This window comes from Ceratotherium simum, chromosome 6, assembly GCF_057802395.1.
Source record: "Ceratotherium simum simum isolate JZ-2026a chromosome 6, ASM5780239v1, whole genome shotgun sequence".
In the NCBI taxonomy this organism is placed as follows: Eukaryota; Metazoa; Chordata; class Mammalia; order Perissodactyla; family Rhinocerotidae; genus Ceratotherium; species Ceratotherium simum.
In genome coordinates, this window is record NC_141905.1 from 60,460,275 (window position 1) to 60,484,714 (window position 24,440).

General features: G+C 43.3%; 2 protein-coding genes and 1 pseudogene across 8 annotated transcripts in view; 1 reads left to right on the forward strand and 2 right to left on the reverse strand.

Moving 5' to 3' along the window:
* The window catches only part of ABCC2 (ATP binding cassette subfamily C member 2), a 65,746-nt gene extending 51,926 nt beyond the window's left edge, over window positions 1–13,820 (forward strand). Inside the window, exons 25-33 of the mRNA XM_087432428.1 lie at window positions 1,369–1,524; window positions 2,905–3,104; window positions 4,590–4,716; window positions 6,586–6,687; window positions 7,127–7,270; window positions 8,125–8,283; window positions 9,271–9,437; window positions 12,262–12,456; window positions 13,158–13,820. Coding sequence (XP_087288554.1) covers window positions 1,369–1,524; window positions 2,905–3,104; window positions 4,590–4,716; window positions 6,586–6,687; window positions 7,127–7,270; window positions 8,125–8,283; window positions 9,271–9,437; window positions 12,262–12,456; window positions 13,158–13,287 — 1,380 coding nt within the window. The 3' untranslated portion in view covers window positions 13,288–13,820. The remainder of the gene's footprint in view (window positions 1–1,368; window positions 1,525–2,904; window positions 3,105–4,589; window positions 4,717–6,585; window positions 6,688–7,126; window positions 7,271–8,124; window positions 8,284–9,270; window positions 9,438–12,261; window positions 12,457–13,157) is intronic.
* Window positions 13,821–15,692: 1,872 nt separating this feature from the next.
* On the reverse strand, window positions 15,693–21,089 carry LOC147916877 (calponin-3-like; annotated as a pseudogene).
* A 1,161-nt stretch (window positions 21,090–22,250) lies between these two features.
* DNMBP (dynamin binding protein) overlaps window positions 22,251–24,440 on the reverse strand; it is a 99,606-nt gene continuing 97,416 nt past the window's right edge. For all 7 annotated transcript variants that reach the window (XM_087432429.1, XM_087432432.1, XM_087432430.1 and 4 more), the window contains one exon: window positions 22,251–23,915. In XM_087432429.1, coding sequence (XP_087288555.1) covers window positions 23,730–23,915 — 186 coding nt within the window. In that variant the 3' untranslated portion in view covers window positions 22,251–23,729. The remainder of the gene's footprint in view (window positions 23,916–24,440) is intronic.

A 24,440-nucleotide genomic window follows, 5' to 3' on the forward strand; every position in this document is an offset into this window, starting at 1 on the left:
CACCTTCCTCTGGGATAAAAATAGTGGGCATGATGTCATTGGAGACAACTTCAATGGGCTCTCTGTTCTTTAATAAAATCTAAAAAAGCACACAATTTTCGATGCAGAGATTTCTCACAGGAATTTTGCAAAGATTACACACTCTTTTCTGATGTGGTAATATATATAAATAGTATTCTGAAAAAGAGAGCACAGAGATCTTACTGTGAGTTATGTAGACAATAGTCATATTTTGCTAACTGCTTTTGCATGAAAAAGAAAACCGTCATAACTATATAGCAAGTTTGTAGGGGAGGTGGCTCAGGCCTATAAAGGAGAGTTTGATCCAGGGTCCTCTAGAACCGATGGCTGAGCTCTTAAGAGGAGATGAAGAAGAGGGTGGAGGAAAGAAAGATGGAGAATCTGTGCCAGGTAAGGATCAAAAGTAATCTGTATAGAATTGATAGCTGGTAAGGATTTCTTTTTTCTGCCAACCCTGGACATATAGTTATTTGCGTTCTGATGTGACTTTGGGTAGAGTAAATTAGACCCAGGAGTCATCCACTTTTCAGGGCTCTCTTGGGAAACTATTATCCCTTACCCAGTTTGGGACACTCCAGAGATAATTGGAACTAACTTTAATACTCATGTATTACTAATCCTAGAATAAATATAATCTAAGAAATATAGGCAAGGGAAACCCAAAATATAAGCCAGGCTTCCTAAGAGTACTAAACCATCCATCTATCCATCCATTCATCCATCCATCTATCTATTCAATTACTCATTTATTAATTTATTCAACATGACATGAAGGTAATATGACAGTAAGACCTATCTGTCACCTCTGGGTTCCTTGGTTAGAACGCTGGCCAGGCAGGGATCACATTCAATCTCCACATCTCTCTCCCCTTGAAGGTCTATGCTTGTTAGAGGAAACAACTTCCCAAGTGGAGGATGGTTCTTCAGTCAAGGGTGGGTGACAGGGCTTGTTGACTGGAGCCTCCAAACAAATGTTTCTTGAATGCTTGTTTTGTGCCAGGTTCTGTTCTAGGTACCCAATGGAATTAGGACCTGTGTAAAGTTAGAATAATTGTATTGGCTCCTTTGTAGGAGGATTTACAAAGAGAGACTCCTTTGCCGAGTCTACTTAAAAAGGTGAAGGATGATTGCCATATCTGTTTGGGGGGATTTAGAAAGATTAAGAAATTACAGAAAGGAGATTGGTTATTGGGTTGAGCAGAACAGTCCATGGCAAATGAATATCCTGAAACAATTAAATGAAGGAGTCACTAGAAACCCAGAATTGAACAAATTCCCTGCTGGAATTGGGAAGATGTAAATGTCATAGGAATTCATATACCGTCTTTCCTAATTATGTGTTCCTAGGATATTTCCACAGTGGATGACACCATCCCCATGTCCTTGCGCAGCTGGATGTTGTGCTTCCTGGGGATAATCAGTGTCATTGTCATGATCTGCATGGCCACTCCAGTCTTTGTCGTCATCATTATTCCTCTTGGCATCATTTATGTGTGTGTTCAGGTAGGTTTGGAAATGGCTAGGTCTCCTTTCCTCTCTACTTATAAAAGCCCAGGCTCTTTCCTGAGAATCTTCTCTTTTGTTTATTGCTAGTCACTCACTCCTCTCCAGCATCTTTGTTGTTTAGTCATACATTGATATACTGAGGAGCCCACAGGCCACAGTCTGAAGTTGAAATGTCAGCACCAATTATTGTATGGTTCACAGCAAATCTCACCTTAACTGCTGCCCGCCTAGAAGCTTAAGTGGGGCAAATTTATGTTTGGATCCAAGACTAATTTGAGGTTGGCTCTGGATGAAGTCTTGAAGCTCTGTAAGACCCCTCACGATGGTTAGGTCATTGGTTGCTGCTAGATGAGTTGTGCTATGGCAGCTTCCTTCGTTGGCTTAGACTTATTTGCTTGGAGATGTCTCTGGTAGGAGTTATATCTCTTTTCACTTCAGGGCAGTTCTAGTTTCACTGGGATGTCTGTGGATGGCTTAGGCTCAATTCCAATGTGTTCTTGAGGGAACAGGTAGCTTAAGAGCCAAGCATAACAGAAAAACTGGAGCAAGTGGAAGGGACTTCATGCCCATAATAAAAACTGATGAGGAGAGGGAAGCAGTGGAGAGAACTCTTTTCCCACCAATTACCTTTGGGATGAACTGTTCACCTAGGGGAAAACAATTCTGAAGACATTGTATTCAAGGGCAGACTAGTGGCCTGTGGTAAGGTGATACCCCCTGGTGTTTGTGTTGACTTCCTCAGGTTCATTGTCATCTCCATAACAGCCTTTTGACTGTTAATAACAAACCAACAAATAAGAAGCAGGATATTTGAGGAAACTTCCAGGTATAACATTTTAAATTCTGACTCTCAAATGCTCAGCTCTTCCCTGGTTTCAACAAATCCTCACAGAATCTAGTAGCACCACTAACCCATTCCACTGAACCTTACCCTCCAGCCCTCATGTCTCAGAATGTCAGCCTGCACTCTCTATTACATCCAGTTCCGGTTCTTAGACCCTCAACATTTCACATACATTTTTCTAACTACTACTGTCATTTGGACAGTATATGCAGATTCTTGGGGAGAATATGGATTAGGCTGACCAAACTCCTGATGTGGTTTGGAAATTCAAACCTCTAACGCTGTGGTATAGTCTCCTCACTTTCATCCTCCTCTGTTCCCTACAAACCCCAGATATTCCCACCATCCTCTTCCTCTAGGCCTCTCTCATCATTCATTTAGCCAGAGGTGGGACTGGAAGCTTCTGTCCTGTTCAGATGTGGGCTATGGCCAACAAGGTGGAGAACGTTGAGTCATGGCCACAAAGGAAGAGGTACAGCATATGCAACATGATTGTGTGACTAACTGACTGACTCTTTACTTTTGGGGACCAGATTTTTTATGTGGCCACTTCCCGCCAGCTGAGACGTCTGGACTCTGTCACCAGGTCCCCAATCTACTCTCACTTCAGTGAGACTGTGTCAGGTTTGTCTGTCATCCGGGCCTTTGAGCACCAGCAGCGATTTCTAAAACACAATGAGATAGGGATTGACACCAACCAGAAATGTGTCTTTTCCTGGATTACCTCCAACAGGTGAGGCTGCTCCTGGCATTTAGCCAAATGTGTGCTTTGGGATTCTGCATGTTTGACATTAGCTAAGGGAGGGTAGGCGTGGCCAGTGATGTGAAATTCACTCTGGCCAAACGTGCTCGTCATGTATGTAGAGAGAAAAAGGCATGAGCTTTGGAGTCAGAGACTGGGTCCCTGTGCCTGCTCTGCCATTTACCATGCTGGGTAAAGTGTCTTGACCTCTCTAAGGAAAATCTCATTTTCTTTGTTTTTACAATGGCTAGAACACAACTATTTTACAGGGCTATAGTGGAAGTTAAATGATATCTGTGAGCATTTTGTAACCCAGGTACTAAACAAGTACTGGGTGAACTGGACGTTCTCTGCTTCCCTGAGAGAGGATATGAGATTCTCCATAGGCAGGACATGGTTTGTAGGGTGGTGAAAGAAGTAGAGGTTGGAGGGAAGAGAGTTGGGAATTTTTAGGTAAAACCAGTGATGACAGAAAAGGAAAGCTCACATCCTGTGAGGTGAATCCCTGAGTAGGGTAAACATTCTTCATTTCTCCAGCATCATTAGACCCTGCCAAGAAGTGGTATGCCCTCTAAGGAGGAAGGTCTTTTTCATGAAATGAAAATCTCTTGAGTGGCTTCCACATTGTCTTGAGGTGTTAAGGGCAAGCTAATGATGCTCAGTGTTATTTGGAACATGGAGAGATCAGGAATTTGATTGTAAAGATTTTATTTCTCAGGTAATTTCCAAGAAGGAAATAGGCATATAAGTAAATGCTATTAGACCCCCATTGTAAAATATGTTTCGTATTTATTTGTACACATGCTAAAATTATTGTTGCAAACATTTAAATACATTTCAGTTGGGAAAGTCAATTTTTAAAAAATATGTCTTTCTATAGACCATTCAGTTCTCTACAAAGCTCCAATATATCTCCCTGTGATCAACTCGTACCTAACTTCCCTCTACCTCCAGCTTCTACACCTTTTTAAAATCATGAAATCAGACAGGGTACATTGAACCTTCCTCTGGTGCTTACTTTCTACCCTTACGTATGGATTCTCTATGGCATTGTTTCCCCTGCTTAATCAAAAGAAATCACTTGGAACATTGTTAAAAGTGCAGATTCCTGAACCCCATTCTAGTCCCTCTGAATCAGAATCTCCTGGGAAAGAGTCCAGGAATTTTTTGCATGAATTTGTATATTTTTAACAATTACCCTGGATGATTCCTTTGATTTGTCAAGTTTGGGAGACATTGCACCATAGGATTCTCTTAGTTCAGCAAATTCCTCTAGTACCTTTAAAATGCCATTTATTTTCAAAAAAATCCAATTTAAAAGACTTTAGGAACGCATGGTAATTTGAAGCACCTCCTAAGAGCATAGCCCTACCAACTCAAGACCTCTGAGAGTGTCCTATGAACACCGAGGTTGCTGATTAAGGTAAGCAAGTGGAGATCAGTGATACTTCTCTCTCTGGTTCTGTTGCCCTACAGGTGGCTTGCAGTTCGTCTGGAGCTGATTGGGAACCTGATCGTCTTCTTTTCAGCCTTGCTGATGGTTATTTATAGAGATACCTTAGGCGGGGACACTGTGGGCTTTGTTCTGTCCAATGCACTCAATGTGAGTCTGAAGGTTCGGTGTTTGGTTAAATTAATGTACTTATTCCTAAATTAAGTCTAGAGTATACTATGGAGTCAATGCTCTTGATTCCTTTCTAGATCCAAAGGGATGAGAGGAGACTGAGGTTCAAACTCTGGCTCCATCTCTTACTAATTGTGCAACCATGGACATACTCCTTACCCTTTCTAAGTAGGTACCAGTGTCATCTGGAAAAATGGACATAAATCTTGTTGCCCTTGAGAGTTAAGAAAGCAGTTTCATATGATTGAATCCAATAGTTCCCTGTCTCTTTGCCTCCTTGCTCGATTCTAGTCAAAAGAGAGAATAAATGAGTTTCTTTTCCATAATATAGCAGTAGCCAAAAGGTCTTGTGAACAAATAACTTCACCTATGTTTGTTTTTCTTGGATCACAGAATAATTGGAGCTAATTCTAATAAAGAACATAGAGTCAAAAAACAAAAAAAAGAACATAGAGTCCAATAAAACTATATAATGCATCCCCAGCATGACTAGGGGTTAAATGTTAGACATAATTTCCTAGCAGCTAAGACAGTGGCTGGCACTGTAAATGTTCAATAAATGATACTCATTTAATGAGTCATTTGGCCATCTTTCATGGTATCTTTTCAAACTAATATATTAGAGATTTGCATAGCTATCAGCAAGCTCTTTATGGTGCTGTCTTCAGCAGGAGTTAGTAAGGCCCAAGGCAATCACGGCAAGGCACCCAAAAGGACTCTGTTTTTCGCCAGAGTTACTAGGTTCCTTGTGCCACTGCCCCTTCATCCTCTCGTTTCTAGGCTTATTAACCTAGGACAGATGGGGCAAAGAGTTGGAGAACTATTAGATTGAACCAAAACAAAAACATTCAAATATCGACAATTACATATGGTTCAACCTACACAAAGTGGTTACTCTTAGTCCCCACGATCCTGTGCTTGCCCTCTCTCTAACCGCCATGTGCTCAACAGAAATTCCCTGTGCATATGTGCTAGGTCCAAGTCTTTGCCTGAACGGAGCTTGCATCAGAGTAATTCACAGATTCCCCGGATTCTAGACTGGCCCAGATCATGACAACCCTCTTACTGCTACTTAGATGTACAGTCATGTGCCGCATAATGATGTTTTTATCAACGACGGACCACATATACAATGGTGGCCCCATAAGATTAGTACCATATAGTCTAAGCGTGTAGTAGGCTATACCATCTAGGTTTGTATGAGTACACTCTATGATGTTTGCACAACAACAAAATCACATAATGACATATTTCTCAGAATGTATCCCCATTGTTAAGCGACGCACAACTGTATGTTTATAATGGCAGGAAGGCACCTGGAATTTATTGGGGTAAAGGAGAACAAGGGTTCATGTGGATGTTCCACCTTGAGGGCTGGGTTCTCAATCAAGCTGTTGTTAATTGAGAGCAGAGAGAGGAGGTAGCTTTTTGGAATACCTTTTCCTACCCTGTGTCTTTTTTATTGTTTTTCCCATTTGTAGAATGCCACCCCGTATCCTCTCCACAAAGAACTCTAGGCTTACAGGCAGGAGAGCTGAGTTCTGGCCCCGCTCCACCAACTTCAACCTCTTCAACCATAGCTTTATCCCCAAGCCACTCCAAACTCATATTGCCTTTCACGTTTAGCACCACACAGTTGAGCACTGGCTTGTTCTCCAGCCATTCGATGCCCTGGTCTCATTTCCTCCCCCAGGGAGGTGAGAATTGTCACTTATACTTTTCCTTGCTCACTGGTAGAGCTTGGCATAGTGCTGGGTAAAAAGTGGGCACTGGATTGACCTTGTGGTTTGACTAGTTGAGTTGGTTTCTGAGCCTGAGACGATTTTGAGTCTTCTGTTTTTTCGATAGATCACACAAACCCTAAACTGGCTGGTGAGGATGACGTCAGAAATAGAGACCAACGTTGTGGCTGTTGAGCGAATAAATGAGTACATAAATGTGGAAAATGAGGTAAGGAGGAATTAGAGGAACCCAGGGGCAAGGAAAAAAAAAAAAGATGCGAATCCTTTGAGAGAACATTTTCACTTTGTCTAGAGATTGCACGTGGGGTCATAAAGGGTCTCCTAAAAGTTTCCCTTGCCCTAAGTCAAAGGACCTAATTTCTTGAAACAGAATAGGAAATGGTTTGGGGGAAATCAACTCTTGGAGTGCACCAGGTTAAATGGTGGCTTCATTCTGGAGATCCAGAGAGCAACCTTGTGGGATAGGGTTTCTTTAATTGAATAATGTAAGAACCTTCTGGAAGTACCAATCTATTTCAGTCTATTCAATGCAGATGCCCACAGGTGGCTGGGACACTGCTACCCTTCTGTTCTGCGACGTGAGTCCCATGAGGACTGTTAGTGAGTTGCCACCGTGTAAAGCACTTCTCCTCCTGTCTCCTTGCCAGGCACCCTGGGTGACTGATAAGAGGCCTCCGGCAGGTTGGCCCAGCAAAGGGGAGATCCAGTTTAGCAACTACCAAGTGCGGTACCGGCCTGAGCTGGATCTGGTACTGAAAGGGATCACTTGTGACATTAAGAGCACGGAGAAGGTAGGTGGAGCTGAAGAAAGGCCTGGATGTGAGTCCTTGTGATTGGAGACAGTTGGACACAGAGGCAGAGAGCAGCTGGACTCTGGGCTTTCATCATTAGGGCAGAGTGAGAGGGTAAGGATGCTTCCTTCACCCTGGGGAGGTGTAGGGACACAGTGCTACCACCAGAGGGCAGGATACCAAGAGATCAAACATTTAGTGGGGCTGTAGGGCTTTCTGCTCAGTCCTTCCCTGCCTCCTTGCGGCATCGTCTTCTGTGGCTAACGGGGGCTCATTTCCTGTAAGGGCCAGGGCATGTAGAGAGGAAGTTAGGAAGCACCAGGCCTGGGGAAGGAACTGGTAAGAAGAGCAGTGTGGAGGTTGTCTCTGCAGAGAGAATGGCCTGTTTCTCCTTCTGGTCTGCAAAGTCCTGCACCCTCCTGTGGTGTTCTTGCCCTCCGAGGACATAGGGTCTAATGTAGGACCAAAACAAGTCTAGGTAAGACTGCTGAGATCCAGGTCAGGGTCTGGTTCTCAGCTGATGGCAGACCCGATCCTTCCCTTCTCCTCACTTCTAAACAAGGATTTTAAAAAATCTATAATTTCCAATAATAATTATAACAACAACAGCTGCTGATGTGTCCATTTCCAACGGTCACTGTAGTTCTCAGCAAGTGACAATTTAGGAGGTAGGATGGGAAGGCCATCTTTTTCTGACATCTGAGCACTTTTTTCTTACCAAATTAGTTTAACATCTTAGAGATGATGTAGCCAATCACTGTCTCTTTCCACCTGTGATTATGAATGCCCCAGGCTAAATTTTTTCCCCCAAGAGTTACATGGTGAACTAATGCGCAAAGGAACTATATTTACAGATTGGTGTGGTGGGCAGGACGGGAGCTGGGAAGTCATCCCTGACAAACGGCCTCTTCAGAATCCTAGAGGCCGCAGGTGGCCAGATCATCATTGATGGGGTAGATATTGCTTCCATTGGGCTCCATGACCTCCGAGAGAAACTGACCATCATCCCCCAGGTGAGCTCTAGAACTTACTCTCACTCACAGCAGGGGACAGCTTGTTCTGCAGGAGACATGTGCATCTTCTCCTTGATGTATATTCAATTAGCAGTGTCATTTCTGTGGTCTACCCAGGATACCTAAGCTAGTTTCCTAAGACACATTGTTTGCAGAACTTACAAAAATAAGTTTTGCATCTTTTTGTAATATGCTTATGTGACTGCTGGTATCTAACAGTAGGTGGCAGCAACACAATAGCAGTCAAATAGAGCAGATAATTATTTAGCATTTCTGTAGCCCATTGTGGTTCTCAAGACCTTTGCAATCACCGTCAGCAGTTTTGCCACTGAAGCTTGAAACCATTAAGCTTTATACTTCCTATTTGATATGGTTAAAAGATAGAGGAGGGAATTTGCTGCAGGTTTCTGCCAGCAAGTGGAAAGCTTAGTGCATCAGCAAGAAAGGCTTTCCTTCAGCTTCCTTTCTGGACCCTACCAAATAGGGACTGCCCTGGAGGCTTCGTGGCTCTCCAAGCCATTCCTCCTTTGCTCACTGCAGCCAAGTGTCTGGGGATGGTTTTGGTTTGTCTGGTGTTTGCTCAGTTTGATACACTCTTTTCTCCAGGCTCTTCAAAAGCTTAATAAATTCTTCTCCTGCGACTGTACTATCCCTTCTCCTGGCTGGCACTGATCCCTCCCCTTCCACACCACATTTGGGGGTGTGGGAAATGCCTCTTAGCTTCTTAAGAGATACTGAGGCAAATTTGGAAATCCATAAATGAATCTCAGAATGAAAAACAAAAAAGCCAAAAACTCCTCTTAATCCTGTGCTTAGCTCCCCAGCTGGCAGCCACTCTAAGCCTTCAGGGAGGGAACCTGACACAAGCTTACCACTAACCAGCTTTCCATCTCAGGCCAGTCCTACCTGCTTTCTCCTGGCCACAAAGAATTGCTAGTCCCTTTTCTGTCATTAGCCCCATTAGCCCCCTTGTGCCTTGACTTGCAGGATCCCATCCTGTTCTCTGGGACCCTGAGGATGAATCTAGACCCTTTCAACAACTACTCAGATGAGGAGATTTGGGAGGCCCTGGAGCTGGCTCACCTCAAACCCTTTGTGGCTGGTCTGCAACTTGGGTTGTCCCATGAAGTGGCAGAGGCTGGTGACAACCTTAGGTAATATTTCATAATCCACTTTCCCCACAGGCAGTGAAAGGAGGTGACGGGGAACTACTCCTTTGTTCCTTGTGCTACCGGCATTACCTGGCATCACAGAATTTTCACTCTCCAGGTCTAGTTCCTAATGTGTAAAGTGAACCCATTGTGAAAATGACATGATAAAATAGACGTGAATGTGTATTGAAAACCTTTATTAGTAAAGGTACCCTCATGAGACATGACACAATGTGAGCTTACAGATCCCACCATTGCGGAGGTTCTCAACTTAGCTGCACAGTGCAACCAGGATGAAAACAATCCCGAAGCCTAGTCCAAGCCCAGAGAGTCTGATTTAATTGGTCTCAGGTGTAGACTGGATATGGGAGTTCGAAAGGATCTCCAGGGGGTTGTTACGAGCATCCCAGTTTGAGCAGCACTGGTCTAAGGGGTACGCAGATGATGGGATGTGGTGTCCACAGAGTCCTTGGGCTCCTGAAACACCTTAAATCAGTGCAAAGACTCTCTTGGCTTCACAGTTCTTTTTACCTTTCCAAAGCTTTTCTGTGTATGTTGACACTTCACACTTCTGGCCTTCACTATGTGTTTACCTGTCAGTTAATAAGTTGACCTGCCATTTTCCCTATGACAATTGGGTTTTCCCCTCCAGATGCTGAAGTTCAGCCCTCAGCCAAAGCCCGCTGCCCAGGGGTAGTTCTTGCTCCAGTCCTGGGTGCCTTCAGAGTGGTGGGCAGGGTATGGACCATTAGCAGATGATGCTCAGAAAAGAAGGAAGGCTTAGTAGCTCAACTAATAATAGACCAGTAGCTCTGGCTTGACCTGGGAGCTTGTTATAAATGCAGAATCTCAGGCTCTAGACCTACTAATCAGAATCTGCATTTTAGCATATTCCCAAGTGATTTGTGTGCACATTACAGCTTGAGAAACACTACCTAGAGCACTGATTCTTAACTTGGCTACACCTAGACTCACTCGGGAAACTTTAAAAAAATCCCAATGCCCAGACTGCACCCCAGACCAATTGAATCAGGGACCTGGGTGACTTCAGTGGGTGGCCCCAGGGAACAATTGTGAGCCTTGATATAGAACGCCATCATGTTTGTTTTCCCTCAGCAACAGATCTAGGAACTAGCAAGACTCAAGCAGGTCTTTAGGCCTATGAAAAACACCAAACATTCAGTCAGCAAATATATATTGAGCACTTACTGTATGCTAGGCACTGGAGATATAGAGGGAGATGACATTGACACAACCCAGACCTCCTGGCACTTACAACATAATGGAGAAGACAGACCTTATGCGAGTGCTAATGCTAATGCTAATCGTGCTAATGCTAATGCTAGTCAAGCTAACGCTGTGCAGTAAAATGTTGCAGATGTGTGGGACCCTCTGGCAGGGTGTGATGGGGGCCTTGACACTTCTGTTTTGTAAGAACAAAAATCACGCCATCCTTCTCTGCCCATGCTGGGAGATGCTTAAATGGCATCATTACCGATGCCTTGATTTCAGACCTGGTTTGGGGTGTTGAAACTTAATCTGATTAGTGGTGAGAGATCAGAAATCAATCAGCTTGGAGAGAGAGTCAGCAGCTGAGAGCCAAACTGGTGCCTCAGCCACAGCCTGTTACTCTGGAGCCCAGCTGAACCAGGCAGGAGTTTGGGACAAGTTAAGTGAATAGTTTTGTGGTGTCTCTGTTCTTACATTACAGAGAAAAACTGGAAGTTCATCTTGGGTGACTTCTCATCTCCTGCAGAAATTTTCTTACAGAGAATTACAGAACTTTAGTCTAGCCACCCCCTGTTTAATATGTTCCCTAATGGCCACAGCAGGAAAGATCCATTAGCCATTCCTGAATATTTCCTCCACATCATTTCCCAAAGCTTTTTTATGTAAGTAAGAGGTCCAGCCTTCATTACTAGCTTTTAGCAAATTAAAGCAATTTGCATTTTACAAGCATATTCGAATTCCACATACATTGCATCTCACACCAAGACATCGTGTTCATTAGATAGCTCTGTCTCTAATCAAGGCAGAAGGCCTTGAACAAATAATTAGCCTTGAGTCTAGAATTACACGTTAAAATAACGGATGGATTTGCTAAGGCCGCTATGAAATGCCACTGGGGCATTCTGGTGCGGTGTCACCCTATATTAATGGTGTCAAGTCAAATACTGCTGATATGAACTTGGTGGCATCCATCTTATTTTGGAATTGTTGTTCATGTACTGGGATATCACTGTAGCCAAATGCAAAGCACTATTCCTGGGCTAGTGTTTTCCAAACTTGTTGAACATGAAAATTGCCTGGAGTGCTTATTAAATATACATGTTCCTAGGCTCCTCCCTATTCTGATTGAGTAGAGTGGGGCCCAGAAATATAAAATTTTAAATTAAGTACCTGTGGTAGGTCTTCTAATTAACTGGAAAAGTTTGGAAAACATTGCCTACGGCAACAATGAATAGGTCGTGAATGAAGTTCTGGGGGAATTTAGGAGGGGTTTTTTTTGTTTTGTTTTTCTTTTTGGTGAGGAAGATTGTCCCTGAGCTAACATCTGTGTCAACCTTCCTCTATTTTGTATGTGGGACACCACCATAGCATGGCTTGATGAGCAGTGCATAGGTCCGCACCTGGGATCCGAACCCGCGAACCCTGGGCTGCCGAAGTGGAGTGCATGAACTTAACCACTACACCACTGAATCAGCCCCTAAGAATGGGAGTTTTGAAAGTCTGAGCTGGAACGTGAAAACTGACTCCCTGCCCCCACCATCCCAGGTTATTCCTTGGTCCTTAGGTGCTAATGCTTGGTTTCTTCCATTGGCTGCAGCACAGGGCAGAGGCAGCTACTGTGCCTGGCCAGGGCTCTGCTTCGGAAATCCAAAATTCTGATCATGGATGAGGCCACTGCTGCAGTGGATCTAGAGACAGATCACCTCATCCAGACGACCATCCACAATGAGTTCTCCCACTGCACTGCTCTCACCATTGCCCACAGGCTGCACACCATCATGGACAGCGACAAGTGAGTTGGAGGGGTTTGGGTGGGGTGCAGAGCTTGATGGACATAGCTTAATCCTTTGTCAACAGTGGTAGCATCAGCCATGAGATATCTTACAGCAGAAGGTTTAACCACCATCATTTTACTGATGAAACGAAGGCCTAGAGATTTCAAGTAATTTGTCCAAAATTATACATCAAGCCAATGAAAGCCAACAGGGTTAAGGGAACTGTCTTGAGGGTAAAATAGGAAACAGTGTGTAACTACTAATCAAGTGTGGGGAGGTGGAAGCCCAAGTCATGAGTGGCAGGTATTGACTACAGACCTTCCCAACTCAACTGGGTCTCAGCTGCTCCTCTGTAAACAGAAGCTTTCTGTTCCTTCCAACTCTGATATATTACATTCAAAATGAAGGTAACATCAGTAATCTTAGAAACTGTTTAGAGAGGATAAGCTCCCTTAAATAATGTGTGTCTTTGGTAAAAAAAAAAAAAGCGCTTATGTAAATGGACTCATACTGCATATATTCTCATACTACTTGCTTCTTTTGTTCGACATTATGTCTGGAATCCATCTGTGTTGATGCAGACAGCCATGGTTCGTTCATTCTCACTGCTGTGTAGCCTTGTATGAGTGAATATACCACGACTTAGTCCTAGTTGTTCTTATAAATGCCAAGATTTGAGATACTGCTTTCTAAGACCTTTCTTTCTTCCTTGTTTCAGGGTAATGGTCCTAGACAATGGGAAGATTGTAGAGTATGGCAGCCCTGAAGAACTGCTGAAAAACTCTGGCCCCTTTTATCTTATGGCCAAAGAAGCTGGCATTGAAAATACGAACAGCACAGCATTCTGACAGCAGGTCCCATGGGTTAGAGATGGACTATAAGGATCAATCCTCATTTGATTTTTTTGTGTGTGAAATATATCATACATACAGAAGTGTGTGTAAAATGTACATTTTAAAGAAGGATCATAAGTGAACACCCATGTACCCACTACCCAGGTTAAGGAATGACTATTACCAGCTACATCAGACACCCCCGATGATTCCAGTTTGATCAGACCTCCTTGCTACCACCCCCCAGAGATAACCACTATCCTGAATTTCCTGATCATATCCCCTTGCTTCTCATTTTAGTTTTACCTCCTTGTATGTATCCTTAAACAATGTGTACATTTTTAAACTTATGTAAATGGCCTGATCCACTGGATTCCTCTATGGATTCTTCATGGATTCTTCTATGACTTTTGTTCAATACTGTTTTTGATATTCATCCATGTGGATGCGTGTAGCGAGGTCGGTTCATTCTCACTGCTCTGTAGTATGGCAGGGTGTGAATATGCCACAGTTTATCCATTTTAATGTTGATTAGCAGGAGGATAATTTCTAGGGTTTTTTTTTTTTCCCTATTATGTACAATACTGCTGTTAACATTCTGGTTTATAACTCCTGAGATAGACGTATAAGAGTTTCTTTAGGATATAAATGTAGGAATGGGAGATATGCACATGTTTACATACTTATACTAGGTAATGCCAAACTGATAAAGCCAATTTAAAACATTTTTGTCAATCTGATAAGTATGAATTGGTATCTCATTGAGGTTTTAATTTATAGCTCCCTGGTTACTATTTTGGTTTCAATATGAGGATTCTGCTGCTGCTTATGCATGGTGCTTTATTTCCTTGTAAGCCGTGTAAATTTTTACTGTAAGCTGCTCACTTTCCTTAGCATTTTATCTCTGGACAAGTTGAACCTGAGCTCACCTAAATGGAATTGTGAAAGCTTCTGCCTATCACCTGCAGGCATTACCCAGAACCAATTTCAGTTAAATTCTCTACTAAGGGGTTTCAAGCCTTACAGTTAGTGTGACTTTAGACCACAAGCCTGCACAAGAGCCAACTTGTGGTTTACAAATTCTCAAGGGAGATCCCTCCCCCTTGACCTAGCGTTGGGTTGGAGATAGACGTGTTGCCCTGTTGACTCCTTCCGCATAGTGGGGTTTATTCCTCAGTTACCGGTATACTGCAGGTATAGCCCTTTCGGGCCCAGGTTTATCAGAGGGTCTCCTGTTATGTCTCCAACTTGGCAGGCCTTGGCTTCATCTCTTGCCTCGGCATCCTGTATTGTCAACAAAGGTCAAGGTCTCCAGGTTTCAGAAGTCACCCTAAGCTTTGGCCCTTCCTTATCGTCAGAGTTTTTTGTGTCATATTATTTTGGGTTCAGCATATTCCTTACTTCCATTTCAGTGATGCAGTTATAAAAGATTTTTATTTATGCATCATTTTAGCTGTTTGTTGAGTGGGATGCTCAGAGAATTAAGCTTCCTAAAGGAAAGGTATAAATAGCTGGAAGGCTGGCCGAGGAAGGGATTTGTTTCCTCCTATTTGCTCTGTTCCCATCAGCATCACTCTAGCAGCGTTTCTCTGCGGCAGCGGTTCACACAAGCAGCAGCACTGATTTCAGTTTGCAGTTTCTCCAATACTCACAGAACCAGTGTCAGCCCTCAGAGAACCAGCACCGGCCGAGCAGCACCCCCTTCTCAGAAGTCTGGGTTTCAGCTCTGAGGGGCCCCTCCTAGGTTTTAGTAATGCCGACCTCTGCTCTTTGTTCCCACAGCCCTCACAGCAACAGTTGCTTCTTGCAGTTGCTAGCTCTCTGATACTTGTTTTCCTTTGGCCCTTTCTTCAAGGCCTAGTAGACAATTCTTTGTATTGTTCTCTCTTAAAAGAGAGAGTTAGTCTCTTGAGTAACCCAACTGACAGAGCCCTTGGAGATAATCCAGTTAAAATCTCTTATTTTTCAGATAAGCACCAGCCTGAGAAGGGTTATATGATATCCAGAGTGAAAACATGAGTGTTTCTGGGAGAGCCAGGACCAGAAACTAATTTCCTGATTTGGTCCAATGATTTCTTCTTTTTCCTATAATGAGAGAGAGTTTTTGATCTACCTACTCCTATTGATGCAGATGAAGGGAAGGGAAGGGAAGGATCATTCTTTTCTCAGCAGTGATGACAAAGACATCCAGTGAAGGCAGTGTGAACCAGAACCAGCCTGGATCCAAACCTTTGGTGATAACTCCTCCCACTCCAAATCTTGTGTTGGCCAGTCCCAGTCCCCACTCTGGACCACTGATAACATGATTGCTTTTTCCCACTTTCCTTCCTGAAGGTCTCCTTCTTTTGTCTGTCCTTGAAGCATTAAGATTTTTCTATGTTTTGGTCCTTGACACTCCCCCCCACCCCAGTTTCTCTATATTTTCTCCATAATTGATTGCATGCACTACTGTGGTTTCAACATCTACCCATATGATTCTCATTTCTAGCCCCTTCCTCTCCTTCAGTTCTGAGATTCATATATTCAACTGCCTATGGATATTATCACCTGGATATCCTTCAGGCAGCTGACACGCAACTCACCCTACTTTGACAGAACCTTCTACTCCCTCCACTCAAAATAAAAGATTTTTTCCTGTACTTTCTTTCTCAAGTGGTAACATCATTGTCCACTCAGTCCTACAAAATAGAAACCTGGGCATTACTCTTTTCCTTTTTCTTCCAGGTCAAATCAGCCACCAGGCCCTTCCAGTTTTATTTCTTTACTCTTTCACTTTTGCCATCATTCAGGTTCTCATCACATCTAACCTGGACTGGTGGCATAGGTATCCCTGCTTCCAGTATTGTTTTTCTAAAATATACCCACCCACGGCTCCCAGTGATCAAATTTGCAGAAATGACCAGGTTACTCTTGTGCTTGAACTTTTCATTCAGTGGCCAACCAGAGGAAAGTTAAAATTCCTTAGTATGTATAACAAAGCTCCCTAACATCTGGTCCAACCTCATTTCTTCTAACTCCCATATCTCATGTTAAGCTCCACCAACACTAAAATGCTTTTAGATTCACACACACACTCACCTTTTGCTTATTGATCCCCTCTGCTTGGAATACCCTGGCTACCTCTAACTCATTAGGACTCAACTTAGAGGTCATCTTCTCCTTAGAGCCATCCCTGACTCCCTCTCCTCTCAAACCCCCAAGCTAGCTTCAGTGATGTAGTGGATTTTTAATCATTTGGGAAACTCAGCGTCTGAATCTCAGGTCTATGTTGGGGACTTCCCCAGCTTAAGACTCTTGTTGGAACCCCAGGATGCAGCTATGTGACTAGGTTCCATTCATCGGATACTACACCAGCACCAGATTTTTATTCAGATACTGGTGACATAAAGAAGCAGGGAAATCTATTCTGGCAACGGTGACAGCAGTGGTGACAGTCACAGCTATTGTCCAGAGGTAGCAGTGGTGGTGGTTCTAGCAGCAGGGTCCCCTGATATTATGGTGTGATACTGAGCATCATTCCTGACTTCAAAGTCTCACATCTGGCTTTCCTACCCTCTCAGAGTGTCAGTGAGCTACCTGTGTCATTTGAAACTTTCCTCTCTGCTTAAGTTTACGAGAGTTGGGGACTGTTGTTTACAAATAAAAATACTCCCTAGCACACTTAACTGAGTATTACTGTATTTATCACTTTGTTGGATAATTTTCTGTTTAGGTCTCCCTCACTAAGCTGTGAGCCTCTTGAAAATAGGAACAGTTTCTTACTCATTTTTTGTATGTCCAGTGGCTAGAATATAGCAGGTACTCACATATTTTTCTGAATGTTAAAAAAAAAAATCTATAAAGAAAATACAATGGGAAAATGCATGCCAAGAATGCAGTGACAGGGTTGAAGAAAACAAAGTAACTCCACATTGATACATTGCCACAAACGGGAAGAATAAATGTACCAATCAAATGTCAATTTTTTTGCAGGCTACTTTTGTACAAGTGTGTTTGGAAACACCCTCTGAAGAAATTTGTTCCATTTAGGCAATAGGATGAGAATACATTTAATCACAGATGCACACTGATCATGATTTTATTTAAACATTAGCAAACAATATTGTACAAACGTTGACATTTAGATCTCTAAACTGCTGAAACTTAGATTTACTTAGCAAAGACTATTCAATTATAAGTATGGATTTAGTCTTCCACATAGATTGTTTTTTAAAAAGCTTCATATTGTTTGAAGATACTAAATAAAAGAAAGATTGTAAAAATGCATAAAAGAATTGGCTGTAAGCAGCACTCCATTTTCATAGTATTCCTTTTAACTTCAAGTAATGGGAGTATGCAATTAATTGGTTATGCTGTAGAATTTAATTGTTACAGTGTAAAAAGTAACTACTTAGGGAAGAAGTAGCAAAAAAAGTATACGTAAGGCACTATTTCTTTTAGGTAAAATGGGCATAAAAATAGAGTTTCAGGAAGAAAAGAAAAATTACTTAAGACTAGCTTGGTTCTTCCTGAATTTAAAAAATGGACTAATACAGAGCTCCTTTCTTCAACTCCTAACAAGGTCTTGGTCGCCATATTGGTAATCTCTTGGCTAGTCCCCTTGGTCCTCACCGTGATAACCATCTGGCTATTCTGCCTGATAACTAACTACTGTCACTGATTTCAGATCCACTTGTCCTGTTCCTTGGCTTCCACTGTGAATGACGGGCTCTGTCAGAGCAGCAGTCTTTGGGACATTTACCTGCTGCTTAAGCCTATAGCCACTCGTTCCTCTCTGAGAAACAACTTTGTTGGTATCCATCTATAGATTGTCGAGTTGTCCACTGGTTTACCTCTGGACATAGATGTTTCTCCCCATACCTGGTGCTAACACCCTCGCTGTTGGCTCTTTAGTTAGTTAGCACCCATCTGCACGTCAAGTGTGATCTGGTTTGTCAGGATTTGCATTCTGGCATCACGAAGACACCGCCTAGTCCCATAGCTATCGGCCTGGCTGATATGTTTATTAGTTCCAATCTGTAAACCAATTACATTTTGGCTAGCTTTTCATTTTCCTTTATCAAAAGGTCTGATTTTTCTGCATACTTGACTTCAATGTTAATGGTTGACCAGAATCCTTCTGTTCTGGCCAGACCTAGAGTAGTGGCATGGCTTAAGGGCCAAATCTGGCCTGCTATCTATTTTTGTAAATAAAAGTTTTATTGGAACACAGGCATGCTCACTTGTTTCGGTATTATTTTCGCCTGATTTTGTGTTACAATGGCAGAGCTGAGGAGTTGTGACAGACTGTATGGCCTGCAAAGCCTAAAATATTTATCATCTGGCCTTTTACAGAAAAGATTTGCTGACCCCTGCTCTGGAATCACCAGTGTAGTGGACTGGATCATGTTTCCATTCTCAAAAAGATAATTTGCCTCAAAAATGTCATGTGTTGGGGCCCGCCCAGTGGCGTAGTGGTTAAGTTCCCACGTTCCACTTCAGCAGCCCGGGGTTCGCGGGTTTGGATCCTGGGTGTGGACCTATGTACTGCTCGTCGAGCCATGCTGTGGTGGCATCCCGTATATAAAATAGAGGAAGATGGGCACAGATTTTAGCTCAGGGCTAATCTTCAGCAAAAAGGGGAAGATTGGCAACAGATGTTAGCTCAGGGCCAATCTTCCTCACCAAAAAAAAAAAAAAAAACAGTCATGTCTTCATACCAGTGGTAGACAGAATAATGGTCCCCAAAGATGTCTATTTCTGAATTCTTAAAACTTGTGAAGATTTACTTTACATGGCAAAAGGGACTTTGCAGATGTGATCAAGGATATTGAGATGGGGAGATGATCCAGGTGGGCCCAAAGTAATCACAAGAATCCTGACAAGAGTCAGGAGGGTCAGGGTTAGAAAGAAGACCGTGTAATGAGGGAAACAAAGACATTTGAAGATGCTATGCTGCTGGTTTTGAAAATAGACGAAGGGGTCACAAGCCAAGGAATGCAGGCAGCTTCTAGAAGCTGGCAAAGGCAAGGCAACAGTTTCCATAGGGAACCAGCACTACTGACACCTTAACTTTAGCCCAGTGAGACTGGTTTTGAACTTCTGATCTCCAGAACTGTAAGATAATAAACTTGTGTTGTTTCAGGCCACAGATTTGTGGTAATTTGTTACAGCAGCAATAGGAAACTAATACAATACAGTAAGCCCAACTCACTCTGACCAAATTGCCAGTATTCTCCAACTGAAGTCACTTTAATGATTATTCATTGATCTTCAATGAATCTCACTGTAGTTTGAATGCATAGAGGATTATGTCATCTTTTAAGCCCAGCTAAAAGTGGGCTTCGACTTTCACGCCTGTCACCTCTTCTATCAAATTGCAAAGATTTTATTCAGCTTGATCATATTTGGAGGAAATCTTTTCTTGATCTCAGCTGAGAGGCTGTAGGAAGGTCCCTGGTTAAAGTGAGTCATGGTGATTCAGACCATAGGAGGCGGCCACGACAGATGGGGAGTCTCACACTCTCAGCTTCCCCAATCCTGGACCTGAGGAGCGGCTGCCGTGGGATATGCTTAGAGCTGGACTCCTCTTGTGTCCCAGGGGACGCCTAGGCATGGCAGTGCACAGGTAGTGCCTGTGACATGGTCCTGCTGTCTGCAGACCCCCTGGTCTGCTGCGGGGTCCCATGTGCCTGCCTGCTCCCAGTAAATGTTTCCTGAATCAACAAACACATTGCTGCTACACTAACCCGAGGGCTCCCTCCCTCCCACCACCACACCACCAGAACCTACCTCCAGCAAAGCACTGTCTGCTCCCTTCCCCTTGAATGTCACCTCTGAGTGGTGTTAAGGAATGGATAACCCTATGTAGCTTGCAAAGTATGCACTTTGTTGTGGAAAATTCCCTTCTTGATACATGCAAAACACTAATATTGATCTTCACTAACAATTGCAAGAAACTTCCAGTGGGCTGGGTGAAATAAAGCAGGGGCTCAGACTGGAGATTATTACCCCTGCTCTGTGGCACTGTATGCCACACCTAGCAAAGGCAAAACAGTAAAAACTTTGTCAATATGTTGTACTAATAGATGGGAGAGTTTAAAATCCTGAGTTGTGTTTGGTGACTAGACAGAGGATTTGAATGATGTATATAAATCTCGAGGTTTCTTGGTCCTCAAGCCTAAGGTTCTGCAAGTGAAACACAATTCAGAGCACAAGTGTGTTCTTCTAGGGCCTGTTGGTAATGCTCACCCTGAAACAAAACCCACCTCAACAGTCTCAACCTCACAATTAATTAAAACTGGGTGATACAAAATTTAATCTTTATTAAAACCACATACTTCTAGAGCTCAGTGTACAAAAATTCGCAGCCATCATCTTATGCTCACAAGAATCCTAAATATTAAACCAGAAATCTACACTTCATAGATGATGACAGATTCCTACCACCGCTCCCTGTTCTCCTAGGACTCTTGGATGAAAGCACAACTGAAGAGCTACTTCCAGACAGGAAAGGGAGAAAATTTATGAGAGGATGTAACCAGGCAAACCGGATTTAGAAAATTTCTGCAATACTTCCTTCTGTTGTGTCTGAAACATCTGACACCCTTTCCTTCCTTGGTTTTTGTAACTCCTACTGTTCCGACAGTAGAAAGTTCCATTAAAAAAACTGCCTAGACAGATGCTCCTCAAACTTTCAAGTGCACACAAATCAGCCGGGGACCTTGAGTCAGTCGGCCTGGGGTGGGGCCTGAAGCTCCAGTAAGCTCCCAGGTTATTAGGATGGTGACGCTGCTCATCTGAAGGCCACGCTTGAAGGAGCAAGACCTAGCAGACATTTAGTGTTTAAAACGAAACTCATCTTTTCATAAACTTGCTCCCATCCCCATCAACTCCCTTTTGCCAGTGATTCCACCATTTCTTCAATTCATATTATTTATAGGATGTTGCTGCTTCTTTCCATTCTCAAGCAATCTTATGCCCAAATCAGTTAACTTTTCCCCCATAATTAAATTTTCTTGCCTTTGATCTGTCCTCCCTCCAAATCATCCTGTTACCATTTAGCCTTCCTAAAACAGGCAGTCCACTTAAGGACCTACAGGAGTTTCTCATTACCCGACTCAACAAATCCAAATTCCTTGACTTGGACCTCAAGGCCCTCCAATTTGTTTACTGTCAGGCAGTGTTCTAGTGCTCTCCACGTATCACCTCATTCAATCCTTACAGCAACCCCAGGAGGTAGCGAGTACTACCATCTCTACTCTAGATGCGGAAGCTGAAGCTGAACCCACGTTAGTTAAGTCGCCAAGGTCACAAAGCTCTTAAGTGTCTGAGACCAGACAGTCTGGATCCAGAACAAGGTGGAAAGACTCAGCAAGAGAGCCTGAGGCACAACTTTAAATTCAGGATCCATCAAAAACTTGATGTATGACTTGGGCAAATCACAATGTCACTGGACCCCATTTTCCTAGTCCATAAAATGAAAGAGTTGGCACTTAGCTGACCTGTTTCTTTCCCAGAGTCTGTCTATTCATTCACGGTTTCTATTTCCTAATATCAGCCACTTGCTTCGCTGTCACCCACACATTGTCCTCAGTGCCACCTCGCCCAGTGCTCCTGCTGTTTCTCCCTCCCTTAACCCCTGACCTTCCCCAAGCTGCTACTGTGTCACCTTTTTAGTTAATCACTAGCGCATCAGTTTCTGCATCTGTAATAGCAGGAAAATATTTACCTCAGAGATTCCAGCTTAGAGATTTCAGCTCTTGTGTTCTGCTAGGATTTTGAAGTATGAAATGGCTTAAAATAAAGAGGCCTGCAGCATGGACATCTTTGGAGTATACAGTAATCCTGTTGAACTTATATTTGACAAAATGAATTTTTGACCTGAATTTCTTGTTAGCTTCTTCCATCTCCTGGAATCTGGGCATCATGGAATTGTCAAGAAGGTACCCCTAGAAGCTTCAGGCTAAATGTGGAGGGAAATTAAGAAAACATACTCATAGCCCTTAGAAATGCTTTTATTTATAAAATAACTACTTAAATATAAACATCTCTAGATATAAACACTATTCACAAGAGACTTGCATTGCTGCCTTCTGACTGACCCACAGACACGTGGGGGCCAAGGAGTCTACCTACAGGCGTCTCTTGATTCATCAGGATCTTAAGGCTGAAGGTGCAGGTGGAGGAGCAGGGGCTGCAAGGCTGTTCTTAATTCCCTTTCTTACGGCAAAATTCGTAGTTTCCTACTCCAAGGTAGGCTTCATACCTGGGACAGACCTTAAGAATGAAAGCCCTGCTCAGACAGAACCTGCACTGGGAGATTCTTAGTGTAAGGATGAGCAAATATCTTCCTGAGGCCGGAGGGAGGTACGGTCAGGCACATTAGAATCCGTTTGGCTTAGACTATGGTCTCAGAAGCACGGAGGTTGGTGGTGAAACAGAAAATGCTTATTTCCAAGTCTAGGATAAGCTACTTCTGGGACTGCTCATCCTAATTCAAATAAGACTGATGCGTTATTGTTTTCTGCATCTGTGGATAGCCGCGTGCTTGGATGAAGGGGAAAGGCATCCAGTTGTCCACCAGGCTGGACTGGTTTCAGCTCATTGCTGAACGAATCCTTTTAATGCTGGAATGGCTGGAGCTCTGATCCTGTTCTCCCAGGAAAATCTAGTGGTCACTGATTTGCAGGAGAGATTAGCACAACCAGACTGTATAAAGCAGAGATGACTGTCAGAATGGTATAGAAGACTGCATCCAAAAGGGAAGAGAACCTTTCAGATGAAGGTCGAAGGAAAATAAAGACCCTAAATGCTTTTTAACAGGAGAAAGAAAGCAGCTGAATTTTGCATACCCAATCTGGAAATGCAATGAAATAAGAAAAAGATTACAGATGGTAGTGTTTTAGGGACTTTTAGAAACTAGAGGTGGGTGTGTGTGTATGAGCGTGTGCCGGACACTGAAGCTTCAATTTGAAACACCAGATTTGGTACAGTCTCAACAAACTCCTTGCCACATGCAGAGGCACAACCTAAAGGGGCTCCCAGAGGATTCTCTTCATCCAAGTCAGTTTCTGGTCAGCTGACTGTGAAGCATGGGGCACCTCAAACTTACTGTGGTACAACCAGTGCCAACATCTTCTAATGCTATAGCACAGCTTCTAGGATATATAGGATACTGGTCTTCTGACTGGAAATTTCTCATTTCCAAAGGCTGACCCCAGAACTTGCCTCTCTTCTCACGGTCACTGAATCATTTGCAAGCCAAAGGGTCCATTTCTAATTCTAGAAATTCTAGTGAGCATCAAAGTTGACAACCCAATAGAGGAGAACAAGACTTATCCTGTGCCCCACTGTGGCATGGTTAAGCAATGCAGACAGGGCCCATGTCTCCAGAGCAGGTGCCCTCTCAGTGGACCACCAGAACCCTTCAGCAGAAGGAAGTGAAGGCAGCAAGGCTGAGTGGAGGCAGAACAGGTTCAGGTGTACTCAGCTTTGCGGATATAAGTGGATGGAACATAGCCCTTCTTCCCATTAACTTCGGCTAACCACCACTCTCTATTTCCCATAACATCTTTAAATTCTAGGATCTTGAGCCTCTGATTGGCTGACACACTCAGTTCATTTGGGTTCCGTGCCTTGAAGGTATAGACAGCAAAATAGACCTGTGTGAGAGAGACAATGAATCAGCAAATGGGAAACTGCTTGGAGGAACACTGTCCAACAGAACTTCCTGAGGTGATGGGGATGGTCTCTATCTGCATCATCCAGTATGGCAGCCCCCAGCCACGTGTGGCTACCGAGCACTTGAATTGTGGCTAGTGAGACAGAGGAACTTAATTTTTAATTTTAACTAATTTAAATTGCCACATATGGCTGGTGCTACCATAATGGATAGGGCAGATTCAAAGAAAACCAAAATTCACATCTTTTTACTCTTTCAGAGTTGCCTTAAGGAGTGGAAGAAAGAACCTTCAGGCAACATGGAAGATAGATGAGATATAAGGATACTCTTCCATATCCCAAACGCAGAAATTGTGCATTTCAAAAACTTAAAAAAAAAACACACAGGGCCGGCCCCGTGGCTTAGCGGTTAAGTGTGCGTGCTCCGCTGCTGGCGGCCCAGGTTCAGATCCTGGGCGCACACCGACGCATCGCTTCTCCGGCCATGCTGAGGCCGCGTCCCACAT